This window comes from Sander lucioperca, chromosome 3, assembly GCF_008315115.2.
Source record: "Sander lucioperca isolate FBNREF2018 chromosome 3, SLUC_FBN_1.2, whole genome shotgun sequence".
In the NCBI taxonomy this organism is placed as follows: Eukaryota; Metazoa; Chordata; class Actinopteri; order Perciformes; family Percidae; genus Sander; species Sander lucioperca.
This window is the reverse complement of record NC_050175.1, coordinates 13,446,650-13,460,775: the sequence shown is the minus strand read 5'-3', so window position 1 is coordinate 13,460,775 and position 14,126 is coordinate 13,446,650. Positions and strand designations below refer to the sequence as shown.

Below are 14,126 nucleotides of genomic sequence, written 5' to 3'. Positions count from 1 at the left end.
AAGGGAAAAAAAGAATATTAAGCCAGTTTAACAGAACAGACAGATTGTCAGTTGGTTTGTTGTGAGGAAGAAGCAATACTGGGGGGTGATAGGGGGAATTGACTCACTTAATATTGAGGCCTGAAAGGGATGAGACAATGGAGAAAAGGAAAGGGGATAGTTGTGATGAGTCTCAAATTAACTTAACCTCACACTCTTGTTAATAAACAATGTGCTTAACGCCTCCACAATGAGCCCCTGAGGTACTCTCTGTGAACACGACACTTACTTTAAACTAAAGGAATGCTTCACAGTAGAGATAGATCACTTATTGCTCCATTAATATTTCTCTTGAGTAATCAGTATTATTGATTACCCCCAGTGTAAATGCACAGTCATAGATAACAAGTCATAGATAACAAGTCATAGATTCTTTTCTTTTTGTTCTTGCCGTTATCAGACATTTAAATTCTTTATCATTTAATATGATCTTTTAGTCCGCGACAGCACATTGTCAGCATGGGAACAGAGACCGGTGAGATGGGTGTTGTGTGTCGATCTGGTGTAGGGCTGGGCGATATGACGATATATAGCACCAAAACGATGTAGAAATGTGTATCGTACATATTTTTCTATATCGTTTAATAAAATGAGAAAATACTCAGTTCTTTTCATTTGTCAAGTATTTAATTCACACAGGAGTATACAAAAAATAGGCTTTACCATGTGGTTATTTCACGTAGATTATTACCAAGGAGGTCAGGTGTTCGGTTTGGTTTGTCTGTTTGTCTAAGGTTGTTCAGTAGCATGGCTCTTTTATGGATCAAGTAGTGCGTTAGCGTTCACACAAGCTACATTTCTTCATGCATTTGTGAAGCTCAATTGCAGCGGAGCGTTCTGCTGTGGTCTGAAATAACACTGCTGAGGATCACTGACGCCACCGCGAAATACGGGTCCACGTGTATGTGCGATGTATAAAAAAATAGCTATGATGCAGTAGACTACTTTTGCCATGTTGCTGTAGCTTTGCACTATTGGCCTCGGCGGAGCTCTGCACTCTCTGAGTGCCATTCTAGTTTATTTACTGAATGCTATATTGTGATATACATCGTTATCGATATGTGAAATGACCTATATCGAGATAGAAGATTTTGGCCATATCACCCAGCCCTAGTCTGGTGTATGAGCCTGATTTAAGTACAGGCTTGAATTACACTCTTTGCAACCAAAGATGTGTGGTGCCTGGTAACAGACCTTAAAAGCTGAATAGGGGTCAAGCCCCTTCAGAGTCAGACTGTCTGTCAATAGCAACTCTAACCAGTTTTAGGAAATCTGTAACTGACAAGGCACTAGTTTCTTTATTAATTTAAAAGGGATTCTGTTGCTGTTGTGCTCTAGGAACACTACTGACAGCTAAGGGTTTTAATGTCTTCATCCAGCAATCAATATAAGTATACTGCTAAATCTGCCAGGCCCTACTATAATTGGCCTACCTATTTCATTCTTGTGTTTTAGATAAGTCAACCAAGCTCTATTTCTGTCAATATGTTTTTTGTCAAGATATTATCAGCAGATAGTGGTGGTGGAGGTGTTAAATGCTGGGGTGTTACAGTAGCTGTAGTCTGTGCGACGTGATTTAGAGGACAGGAGAGAAAAAGAGAGGGGAGAGAAAGAGAGGATAAGTAAAAGAAGACCAGTGGAGTGGGGAAAGTTGATTCACTACAAGGTCAGAGAGAAACAAAATTGCCTGTACAAGGTCTTCCCTCCTTACAAACGTTGCAGAATACAAATAATCACACATCCCCTAACATGCTCTTGTGCAAATACTGCTGAAAGTAAAAAAAAAGCTGTCATTTTGGTTTCTTAGTTATTAAAAAAACAGAAATGGTCGAAGCATGACAAAGAATACTAGAAACATTCATGCCAGGCATGAGTGCTTTGTCTTCGTATGTTGTTTCTGCAGACTGATCTCATGAAGTGGCGTATGTATGACACACCAATTTGTATGCCATTATTGGCGTGTTATCAAGACGCATATTCGCTTTTTAGCGTGTTTATCAACGCCGTTTGGCCTCCATTGACTTACATTACCTTGCGATTGCGTGTGAATTGACGCCGTAGAGAGTAGTATGAAATGGCGAAAATCCGCGTAAGGAGGTTGGTCGGGGTGGAGGATGGGTAAGACACAGGACTTTCACCCAGGAGAGTGGGAATCGTGTCCCGCATGTGACATTTCCTTTCCACGTTTGTTGTTTTCCTAAACCCAACCCGCGTGTCACATTTCTTAAACCCAAACCGTTCTTCTTTTCCTAATCCCAACCCGCGTGTGACGTTTCCTAAACCCAACCGTAGCCTCGTGATAACACGCCACGTGGCTTTAGAAAGTGCCACGCGGCGTGTATGTTTACACTGTGAAGTTGCAGACTGCTGTCCGCTGTATACAGCATAGACATACACGCGGATAGCTCAAAATGCGTACAGATAACACGCCACTTGGCTTTAGAAAAGTGGCGTGTATGTTTACGCGAAGTCATGATGTCATGTTATGTTTCTGAGCAAGGCGAGCTAGCCCCACATAACTTGCACTGATCTACTTATCTCACACCAGGGTTTAACTAGAGTGAAAGGAATGGTGCAATATGGGACTAATGGGATAATAGTTCATGGAACTAAACTACAAGTTAGTACTTAAAACATTCTAGCTACTTCATTCAGAACCACATATGAAGAAGAGACACAAATCAATTGTATAACCGAAGACAAACTGAATATGTCTAAGACAGACAGAAATAAAGAGTGAAACTGGAATAAGCAGAAAGAGACATAGACATCGTACCCACCACAACACCACCCTTACCAGGAGAAAACCACCAGGTCCAGATGGCTCTTCCTGTTCCTGCAGAGCTGACTGCTGGTTGGCTATGAGGAGCCACGGGGGCAGGACGATGTGACGCACACACAGACAATGACATCACTGGCTTTGTGACACCCTGGCAGCAGAAATGCGACCCATGCTGCTATGTTCAGCATTAGCCAGTCCAACACTAAGTCTGCATGGTGTATTTTTGTGTGTCCGTACAGCTTGTTAACACTAAGCCTTAATACGAAGTAGCTGTACTAAATACACCTGGTTTTATGTTGGGTGAGTGTGGATACAGCTCACTATGACTTTAGTGATTTTAAGCATTAGCATATCTATATTTATAGGGTAACAGTGCACTTGTGTACTGTGTACATGTCCTGAAAAAGGGTTGATGTGCTAAATAAAATATTCCAGCATTATGCAAGAGCATTGCTGGACTGGGAGGACTGGGCATCCAATCCCATATAGCGGCTAGGCCACTTACAGTCAAATCTGTCACAACAGCATTGATTTAGGATGATTACTCCGGGGGTCAGGATAGTAATTCACATCTGAATGCCTACCCAGTATTGGTATTCATTGCAAAAGGCAGCTCTAAATATCGCTGTACAATGGGGAGTCTAATATCCATGTTCAGTGCAGCTGGGTCAGCAAATGGCAGTGGTGTTGTATTGAAAAGGCAATATGGTGCCGATACACTTATGTTGGCTTAAACTAGTTGATGAAATACACTCACCTAAAGGATTATTAGGAACACCATACTAATACCGTGTTTGACCCTATCGTATCAATATGGGCCAACATTTCTAAAGAATGCTTCCAGCACCTTGTTGAATCAATGCCACAAAGAATTAAGGCAGTTCTGAAGGCGAAAGGGATCTCCCACACCATTACACCACCACCAGCCTGCCCAGTGGTAACAAGGCATGACGGATCCATGTTCTCATTCTGTTTACGCCAAATTCTGACTCTACCATCTGAATGTCTCAACAGAAATTGAGACTCATCAGACCAGACAACATTTTTCTAGTCTTCAACTGTCCAATTGTGGTGCTCTTGTGCAAATTGTAGCCTCATTTTCCTATTTTTAGTGGAGATGAGTGGTACCCGGTGGGGTCTTCTGCTGGTGTAGCCCATCCGCCTCAAGGTTGTTCGTGTTGTGGCTTCACAAATGCTTTGCTGCATACCTCAGTTGTAACGAGTGGTTATTTGAGTCAAAGTTGATCTTCTATCAGCTTAAACCACTCGGCCCATTCTCCTCTGACCTCTAGCATCAACAAGGCATTTTCGCCCCCCAGGACTGCCGCATACTGGATGTTTTTCCTTTTTCAGACCATTCTTTGTAAACCCTAGAAATGGCTGTGTGTGAAAATCCCAGTAACTGAGCAGAGCTTTCCTTCCCATTCTGACATTAAGTTTGGAGTTCAGGAGATTGTCTAGACCTGGACCACCCCTCTAAATGCATTGAAGCAGCTGCCATGTGATTGGTTGATTAGATAATTGCATTAATGCGAAATTTAACAGGTATTCCTAATAATCCTTTAGGTGAGTGTAAATACATAATGTAACATTGTGTATGCGTAAACACACAATATCCTTAGATGAGTTTTATTTAAAATCTCAATCAAATGCAAACGTATGGTTTTTAATGCATGTTGTGTTTAAATCCAATTGTCATACATGTAATAAGTAATGACAAATTACAGGATGTGTTTTGGATTTAAAAAAAAGACTGCACTACCAACCAGTGCTAGTTTTGATGTAGCTAGAAATCTTAAGAAGAGAGACCCAGAAAATGAATGAGTCGATCAAGAAAGGGGAAAACATTACAGAGCACCGGTTATGGCTGCCTCCTGCTATGGGGTAAATCATTGCAGAGGAGGAAAAGACAACACAGGAGAAGACAGGTGCTGTAAAAGACAACAACCGTGTATGTCGCTCTGTTATCTGGGCCTCTCGTCAGTGAGAGTGTATACTCTGATCCGCTGGCATTGGCTGGGACATCTCAGGGCAGCTGTAATCTGGCTGAGCGCACGGCAGAAGGCAGGCCGTGGAGTAAATTGGGTGAGGGGGGTTGGTGGACTTGTATTCAACTCCTCCTTAAAGGACTAATGACTCCAAACAGGAAGCACCATCATACAAACGCACAAAATAACATTGCACAGAGCAGGAACACAGCGCTAAGGACTGCCAGCTGACTGAGTCTCTCCAACTGGATTAGCTCTGAGGTCATCTCTCTGTATATTGTTTAACGTGTGTCTGAAAGGGGGAGAGAAGGAGATCTGTGGTCGAGGGCATAAAGGAGGAAGCACTCAGCCAGTATTCTTAGCTTATTGCTCATACAGCTCCCCATATGATTTCATATCACCATCAAATGCAAAGTTTTTTTGTTTGTAATGTCCCTTCAGTGATTTGGTTATGAAGAAGACCACAGTTGAGCAAAAACAGCCTATTTTTATAGTGTAAACAATTCCAATGTGGTTTTTGAATCAAACGTTGCCCTTTGTACATGTGGCAATGGTAACACACTAAGACAAAATGATGTCTTTAAGGATACAAATAAAACACAGCGTTACCACACTTCAGCTCAAACAGTTTGAAACCTGCTATGACAAGCCATGTTTTCCCCAACTGGTGTGAACAGGTCCCAGGTTTTCCACATCTGCTCTTTATGGGACCTGTAAAAGCCGGCAGTTGAGCCACATGGTTCAACAGTACAGCACGTTTTAGGGCCAATAGCGATTGGTTTGCATACTCTCTGCTACACTCATTCTCTCCTCACACCCGCATGCACTCACACACACACCATCCTGACTCACAGCTCAACTCACAGAAAAACAAGGGGGTCAGATGACTCTGGTTAGGCCCCTGAGCAGAACATAAGTGATGCTCTTCTCCTGTTATAACAAAAGCATGGCTCACAAAGAGACGCTGCATAAACATGAAGAAAACTCTGAAGTCTAAATTCTGTTTTCATCATGAGCTGAGGTCTTTGAAGACCAAGACTGATCCTGTTTTTTTTGGATACCAATTCTGATACAGGGTTCCCAACGGATACCAGTGCTTCTTTTTGTTTTTCAGTTTTAAATATGTATACCTCATGGTATCGAACCAATTAGGATCATCCTTCCATGTCTAAGATGATATAAGGCTGTAAAAAGACATCACTTTTTAAGCCATATTGCCAGCCCTACCTGAGGCTACATCCAAACTACTACGTTTTTATTTTTAAACAGCATTTTGAAACAAAACGATCTCTGTCCAAACAAGAGCTTGATCTCCATCCATATTAACACATCTGAAAATGCATATCACATGACCATTTGCATACACTGACTGAGCATACGCTACAGGGTGTAAACAAGAAACAGATTGTCTAACGTTACTTTGCAGTTGAAAATTATGGATGTATAAGTTCAAAATACAGAAAAACAGGTTGGAGAAATAACAACAATGGCGAAAAGTAAGACCAGGGATTTATTTGCTTGGACTGACGACGAGGTTGGACTACTAAAAGGTTGTTACTAAAAGGTATGTAAGCCTGCCTTAATGATAAGACTGACTAACCTGGGTGTCTGTGTCGTCGATTCCAAAGGTCCCCGTTTCTGCCCGTCAAGACTACAACACAATCCCAGAGTTTTTTAACTCAAACAGGGTCGGCAGTGTTTCCAAATGTCTGCGGATGCGAGGCGGAAACGTAGCAAAAGATATGTTTTAGTGTGGATGTAGCCTGAACCTATCACCCACCCAAAGCCTTGGCTGGACTTTTCACATCCACCGGACCAGGAGGTCACAGCCTGTGACGCTTGTTGCAGGAGTGTTAGTGTTAGATGCACATGTCTGGACATGTTCAACTCTCCCCTTCAAACTCAATATAGTTTGGCTCTCCTAGGAACCCTCAATTCAGCATCAGAGCAGTGAAATTGCCTGCTCTGTGCTCAACTCAACTTTGCTGTGGTCCAGGTTACTAAGTAAACAGCTTATTTCACCACTGCAATGCCTTTCTCTGAGAGCAGAGAGAGCAAAATAAGGAAGGTGTGTGGGCTATAAGCAACCTGGTATCTCCACCACAGGAACAGTACAGTATGTGCCAAATAACAATAGCCCCATCGTGACTGCCAGTCAAACAGGGAGCTACTGCTGTAGAGCAGCTTCTACTGGAACAAGCTTTTATAATTAGAACATTCAGTGAGTGAGCCAACCTGACATGGTGACAACAATCCATAAAGGGTGAAGAACAGACTTGCTGTAGTAATGTGCATTTTAGTCTTTTTGTCTGACACAAGGCAGGCATACGGTGTTTGCTTTTAATCATTTCAATATCCCCCAATTTGAGTCATTATCCCACAAACAATACTTCAACATACAACAGATGTGTTGCTGTTCACAGTTGACCCAGCATGCTGTGCTGCATTATTAGGCTATAACTGCAGTGTACAGTGTCAGTCAGTGTGCCCTTTACTCTGGGCAGTCACATCACACAGATGTCTGGGTCAGTGCTTCTATTTAAAGCCTCAGTATCCTACAGTCAAGACAAGGCAAGGCTAGGGTTAAACGTCTAGGCCCATATAGGGCACGTGTTTACTGTGTGTTGTGGAGTCCCATTACCAGCATATTGTGCTCTAAGGAAGATCCCACTCAGGCCAGTCAGCAGTCTGACTGCAGTTTCATAATAACCTATGCAAAAACACAGACTATCCCTGATTGACTGCAGCTAATCTCATCATGTCTTGAGAACAGTGGCTCTTCACTGCTTCCAAGTATGGTGCTATTGTGTTGTTGACAACGGATCAAGTCAGCTGTTGCCCTGGATCACAAACAACCATGTACAATCAATCACAAAGTGAATGATTTAGCTTAAACAATGCAGGTCCTTATAAGATGATGTTAATTGTGCCAGGGCACAGATTAAGCCTGAGATAACCTTTACAAATGAATGCAATAATACAATTAGCATAACCACATTGAAACAAACAAGGGTGTCCCCTCTGTCCCGGTTTTACCTCTTGCTGCAGATACAGCGACATGTAAACAGGTTGCAGAGCATACGGCAGGAGCCTGATTTTCACAACAGGGTGGGTGTCAAGAACATTTTGCAGCAGCAATTTGCAAGAGACTGTCAAAACATGAGCTACTGGAAAAGGGAACAGCATTTGGAATGAGTGGCTCTTGCAGGTTATATGTTGATGCTAAATGTAATGGGGAAAAGAAACAACTGACATTCGTGTGTGTTGCGTGTACACGTCCTCATAGGGTCAGGCTTTGTTAATTCACGACCAGTGACCAGGATGACCAGCTGTTACATAAGTTCCTGGCCTGATTCTTCTCTCAGGGGAAGGGGTACAGTCAGTCCACTAAAGCTGGAAATGCACAGCTTGCCCACACACTGACCATCAAGTCCACTCTACATGTGTCTGTGTTTGTGGTGCTTCACATACCTCGCTCCGACTTCATGTTGTCCAGTGTCATCAGGTTGCCTTCAGGGTCTCTTGCAGGTATCTTGCTCAGTCGTCTCTTTTTCTATCACACACAGCCTTTTCACAGCCAACCCCAAATCCTCTGTGACTGAGACCTGCTGTATAAGCTAAGCAATAATATCAGCTTTGATGCCTGTGTGTTGGTGCCAGCTGTCCTCTACCTAACAACAAAGCATTGCTTTGTTAGCATGCTACTGTAGGCTTCCATCGAGTCGCACTGTATTGTCCAACTGACTAACACAAAGACAGCTGATAGCCCGTTACAGTTAGCGTTAGGTAATGGAGTTGTCAGTCTGTTTACTGGCGAGTAAGCAATCTGACTACTAGCATTTAACTAGCAAGCTGGCTACTCTTACAACTCGTCTCAAATTCCGCCACCTGAACCATAGTTACGTCGCGATGCATTTCTGTGTCCCCTCTCCTGTAACATTGGCTCCTCACAACGACACTGCTAAAACCAGAGGGGTTGCTAACTCAGCAGTGTTAGCTAGCTAGACAGCAAACACAACTACCGTTAACTAACTTAATCGTCACGGTTTAGTTAAGCGTCTACTGGTGACGACGACATCCCAAACCAAACATCCCAACCCCCAATGTAGCACAGGTAGCCACAGCTCAGCTGCAAACACCGATACCGATGACGGACGGTCTCGGTATTTTTTTTTTGTTGCTACGAGAACATATTCAGCGCATCATTCGTCTCACGAAATGTAAACCAGTGATATCAGACGGATATGGTCCACTTTCTATCCATCCGCAGCCTCTGAACCGTCGCCATCTATTTAACGTTAGAAACGCCACCTGTGCGGACTTCCTTTGCGAACTTTTCAAACCAACAACAAATAGTTAGACTCTACTCCAACAACGCTTCGTAACAGGGGGCAACGTTTTCCACGAGCGTTTACTCAGTAGCAGATGCTAATTTAAGGGCCAGTTGACTACTAAAACTAAAAGGTCGATGCTGCTATTATTCAGACGAAATGCAGATGAAAGGAACAGTGAGTCCTCCTCAGTCGTGATGCTTACAGTCTGCCTGCCCTCCTCACTTCCCTCCCCACTGCTTGTCAAAACAGATCAGTGCAGCTCCAGTCACGTGTCCCAACAACAGTCCCAGTCGTCACTTCCCTCCCTACCAGCCTCGCATGAACTCGCAGTCATAGCAACCGCAAAGTTAGAAGTGGTACCAATACTTGTGAGGAAGACGCGCTGATGAAAACAAGCTTAAAAATAAAACGCCGGACCTTAATATATTTATTTACAGTTCTGTAACATAACTGACAATGGACGTCTGAATAGCGAAACGGGACAAACAAGAGATGGGCTGCTCTCTGTAAACTGATTGGTCAGTGGAAATCGGTGCGCGTTCACGTGCTCACATGAGGGTTGTTTTTTTTCCCAGGTCGTGAACATTTTGTTCTGGCTTGCTTGTATGAAGCCAAAGATCGTGTGTGTTAAAGTAATGCTGTTATATGTTGTAGTACAAAGTCTTGACATGCTGAGAGAAAGCCAAGACAAGTTCCTGGCAAATGCCTTAGATATTAACTTTGGAATGTTTTGCCTGTGTTTATTCCAAATAAATAAACTGTCCTATTTGTCCCTTATCATGATGTTAAACATGAGAGAGCAATTGGGTTTTCAATAATAATAGGGTAATATCAAACAGAAAAAGCTGTGGGTTGTAACTTACAAAAATCAAAAATCAAAACCATAGCAGGCTAATATGAAGCCAAAATCAGAAATGTTAAACATGAGACCCATATTTAAGTCCAAGGTGATGTTATGGCTAAGCAATGCCAGATATATGGTACAACATCAAAATCAGAATTAAAAAACCCTAAATATCCACTAACTAGCTAACCATCCAACTTTGGCCAATCATTGTAATGAGGAATGTCCTTTGACATAAAAAAAAATGCTACAAAAATAGGCCTACATTTTTCAAAAACAAAAGTAAAGTTAAGTTGAAAGTAAACTTCAGCATGTGAAGTTAAAGTGAAAAAGAAGCAGATCTAGAACTTGTGGTTCTGCTTACTACTATGATAAATGCAGGATGTGGTCCATTGTCATTTTGGTACAGACAAAAAAAGGACAGAGGGAGAGCTCTTTGTTTTAATCTTTTCTCTGCTTAAACCTCTTGGAACAAAGGCAAAGGCCAAAATGAGGACACTACAATCTGCTTCACAAATGTGTTTGACAGCTGTGTGTTATTGGTGTTTGCTACACACAGATAGACTCTACAGAGTGGAATTGAGTTTGGAGAAAGAATACTACTATTATTATAATTATAATATTTTGGATAGTCTAAAGAAAAAGTAAAAAAAGACTATCACGGTACCAGAGACAAGTGACCCACAGAATAGGGTCATAAGTACACAATAGCAATGCAAACATACCAGTTGATTATGGGCATTGGAGCAACATTTACAAAGTAGGTCTACAGTCACTGATTTACACCAAAATGATGTTTAAGTGAAAACCCCCTGTTGTTTAACATTGTGGTTCCTACACTATGTGATGAGACACATGAAGCCTTATCAGCCAGTCTGGGATCCTGCACATGACAAGACCGACTCACATAAGAAACCATGTGGTGTCCTGTTAAGGGTTTTGCTTGGAAACAGCTGGGTAAGGGGTGCTGTTGTGATTGGGTCAGGGGTTAAGGGCACTGTGTTAGAGCCATTGTTCAGTTGTTGTCAAAGGGCTTAAACATTTCTAGGTGTGTTCCTGAATGGTTAACAACGGTATTGACAGCAGACCAACATGACATGGTAGTTGTATTTAATTATACGGTTAAGGGGCAATTCTACCATAAAATGTGTGTACAAATCAGTTTTAAGTTGTGAAACTGAGTTCTCTCTTTAAGATAAAACATAGAGAGATATTGTGAATTCAGACCTCTCTGATGGAAATGCATTGCAAACCTTGAGGTAGGAAGAATCAGCCATCGCTGGCTTTCATTCTAATTTTTAAAATGATATACACTGTTAGACATTTTCCAAGGGTTTTTATGGTAACGGTAAGTTACTGTAATTCTAATTTACAGTACCTAACCGTATATTCCTTTTACAGTAACAGTTACTATACAATTACAGTAACTATGTTTTTTATAATTTAAATTAGACAAAGCTTATTGGCGCCAAATTAAATACAGTAACATACTTCAATTTTCAAAAATACAGTAAATCGCTGTATACATTGTTGGACGTCAGCCAAAATCCCCATAATGCATTGGACACTTTTACAGTATTTTACTGTGTGCTATGTAGTAATTAACTGTAGATATTACAGAAATGTCTAACAGTGTACTTGGTGTGTAGCAGCTTTGTGAATATCAGCCACTTTGAATCTGCACTGGTGCCCAAAACTGTAATTATGTTCTGTTTAATTGTTAATCTGCAACTTGCCAATCACAGCCCAACCTGTAAAAAAAAAAAAAAGGTGTTTTATGTTTTTGAAATGTGTAAAAGCTGACACTTTAAGTTGTGGTTTGCAATGGGCTGCAATGGGCTGCACCACAGTTAGGGCTGTAGTTAGTGTGATGATGTCATTTAGAGAGAAATTCTGGCGCTAACAGTCGCAACTCCTGGAAAGCTATGACAACACCCTTGCTGATTTTAAAGAGATATGGGGACATTTTCCTATTCACAGATGGAAGATCTGTGCCATATAAAACACATTTGGATTCAATACCTGCGTGCATAGTGCACAGTGTAATTTCAAGTATTGATGCTCTAATTTCAAATGTGGGGAGACTGTTGTCTGTAGATATTGATTTAAAAAAGTTTCTAAAGTAGTTAGATTAGTGGGTTTAAATTATATTTTAGTGTACTTTTTAGTTTGTGAATGTTGGCAAATGCAGACATAGAAGTTCTTGTGTTTGGAACAATCCATGTCATAGCCCCATCTAGTGGTAGCATACTAGTAATGCAACAAATACAAGGAAAAAATACTACAGTACTTGTATTAATTATTCTATCTATACTACATACATACTGTACAAATGAGAAATGAAAAGAGGAGAAGAAGAGGGCAGGGGAAGGGCAGCTCCAGTACCTCCAGGGACTGAAAGACAAATGTTGTACAAATAACAATACACCTGAGGTGAAAGAGCGCAGACATGTTCAGTACATTCAAAAAGCCTGAAAAACCTACACACACACACACACACACACACACACACACACACACACACACACACACACACACACACACACGTTCACAGACACACACAGAATGGTTTATTGAGTTGTAGAAGGTAACAAAAGCTTGAGAATGATTTAGCTTTGCAAGTAAGGTGGATGACTAAAATGAAATGATATGTTCTTGTTCACAAAGGCAGATACATGTAGGCTATACCTTTTGCAGAATCATTTGTCTTATATCTTTTGTATATTTTTCTTCAGACAATATTCACCAGCCTATTTGTCATCAGCGGAGACATCTTACATTGTTCCTCTGATATCATTGCATCTTGTTTCCAGACATTGGTCTAGCTTGGCTTCTTTGACAAGTTTGACAAAGTTTTGTTCCAACCATAGGCCCACATAGAGGCCAGATCTGCAATGCAGTGGCTCAGTTTGAGGAGAATTAATAATTTACCACTGACTCAATGTTTTACTGAGAAATGAAGTATGTGAAATTTAGCCCAAAGTCAAACTTCCAGTTCATCAATATATTTTTGCTTACCCTATTTACATACAAATTGAACCAATTTAATCAGAGTACATCATATCACCTTTGGGTGGTGGATTACTAACAGATGGAGTTGTGGGGTTTAGCACCACAAACAGAAGAAACCCATTGAAAGATCGATTTACTTAGCTTTATTGCTGTGTTAAATTAATAAAATATTACTTATGAATAGAAATGTGGATGTCTCAGCTTGGCTTGATTCATCTGTCATTCAGTGTGACTGAAGGTAAAATATACATTATTAAAGCTAATACGATAATACAGATGACTTTGCTCATTTATAAGTTATTTAAAGGGCCATTTCCATTCCATTTGGAATTCGGCTTCTGACTTTTTTCAGCAACAATACACCTATACGCCAACATTACTACATAGCAGTGCACTGGCAAGAGTTGGTTCCATTGATGTTGGTGCTATCCATAAGTTGGCATATGAATTAATTGCACTGTGAGGGCTTAAGGTAGACCACAAATTACATGACACAGCAGTATGTAAAGTGATGGCTAAAGAAGGCTCAGAATAACTGATTGAGGATTTTACAGCTCTGTAAAAACCTACTTTTGCAGGTTGAGCCACACTTTGAATAAATTCACCTTTGTTGTGGGAATGTGGTGCATATCAAAATGTTTATTGCAAAATGAGCAATTTACCATTTGAATAAAATAAACCCCTGAGCCCACATTTTATTTAAAGTTAAGAATTTGCTGCATGGCCTTTACAAGATACTGTAGTATTTAATTATTGATTGCTTTAAGCAACTAAATATAATCTATATATAGCATTTATAAGTATCTTTACTTATAAATGCTATATATAAATTATATTGATGTGATGGGAATACATTGATTCAAGATTTTTACAGTTAGACAAGTGCATATATTTTTAAAGATGGGGGCCCCTGGTGCAAATGAACCTGACAGCATATGATATATCCACTGATATTCTGAAACTACTTGTCATGCAGATTCCCCTCCAAGACATACTCATATGCTTGCTTGTCTTGTCCTCCGATTCCTTATCTAATATGTTTTATTGATTCAATTTGTCTGAGCTAAGAAAAAGACAAAACTAAACACAACACCACCAAAATGTAATAAAATAATAATAACAAGAGC

At 40.8% G+C, this 14,126-nt stretch overlaps 1 protein-coding gene across 2 annotated transcripts in view; it reads right to left on the bottom strand.

Moving 5' to 3' along the window:
* Window positions 1-9,615, bottom strand: part of fam214a (family with sequence similarity 214 member A) — a 32,311-nt gene extending 22,696 nt beyond the window's left edge. The window contains exons 1-2 of one of the 2 annotated variants that reach the window (XM_035999319.1): window positions 8,281-9,615; window positions 6,410-6,518 (exon numbers count right to left, since the gene is read on the bottom strand). Coding sequence is in view for 1 of the 2 variants with exons in the window: in XM_031281625.2 (XP_031137485.2) it covers window positions 8,281-8,311 (31 nt within the window). In the remaining variant the exon portion in view is untranslated. The remainder of the gene's footprint in view (window positions 1-6,409; window positions 6,519-8,280) is intronic. The other variant, XM_031281625.2, reaches the window with a different exon arrangement.
* Window positions 9,616-14,126: the final 4,511 nt, after the last annotated feature.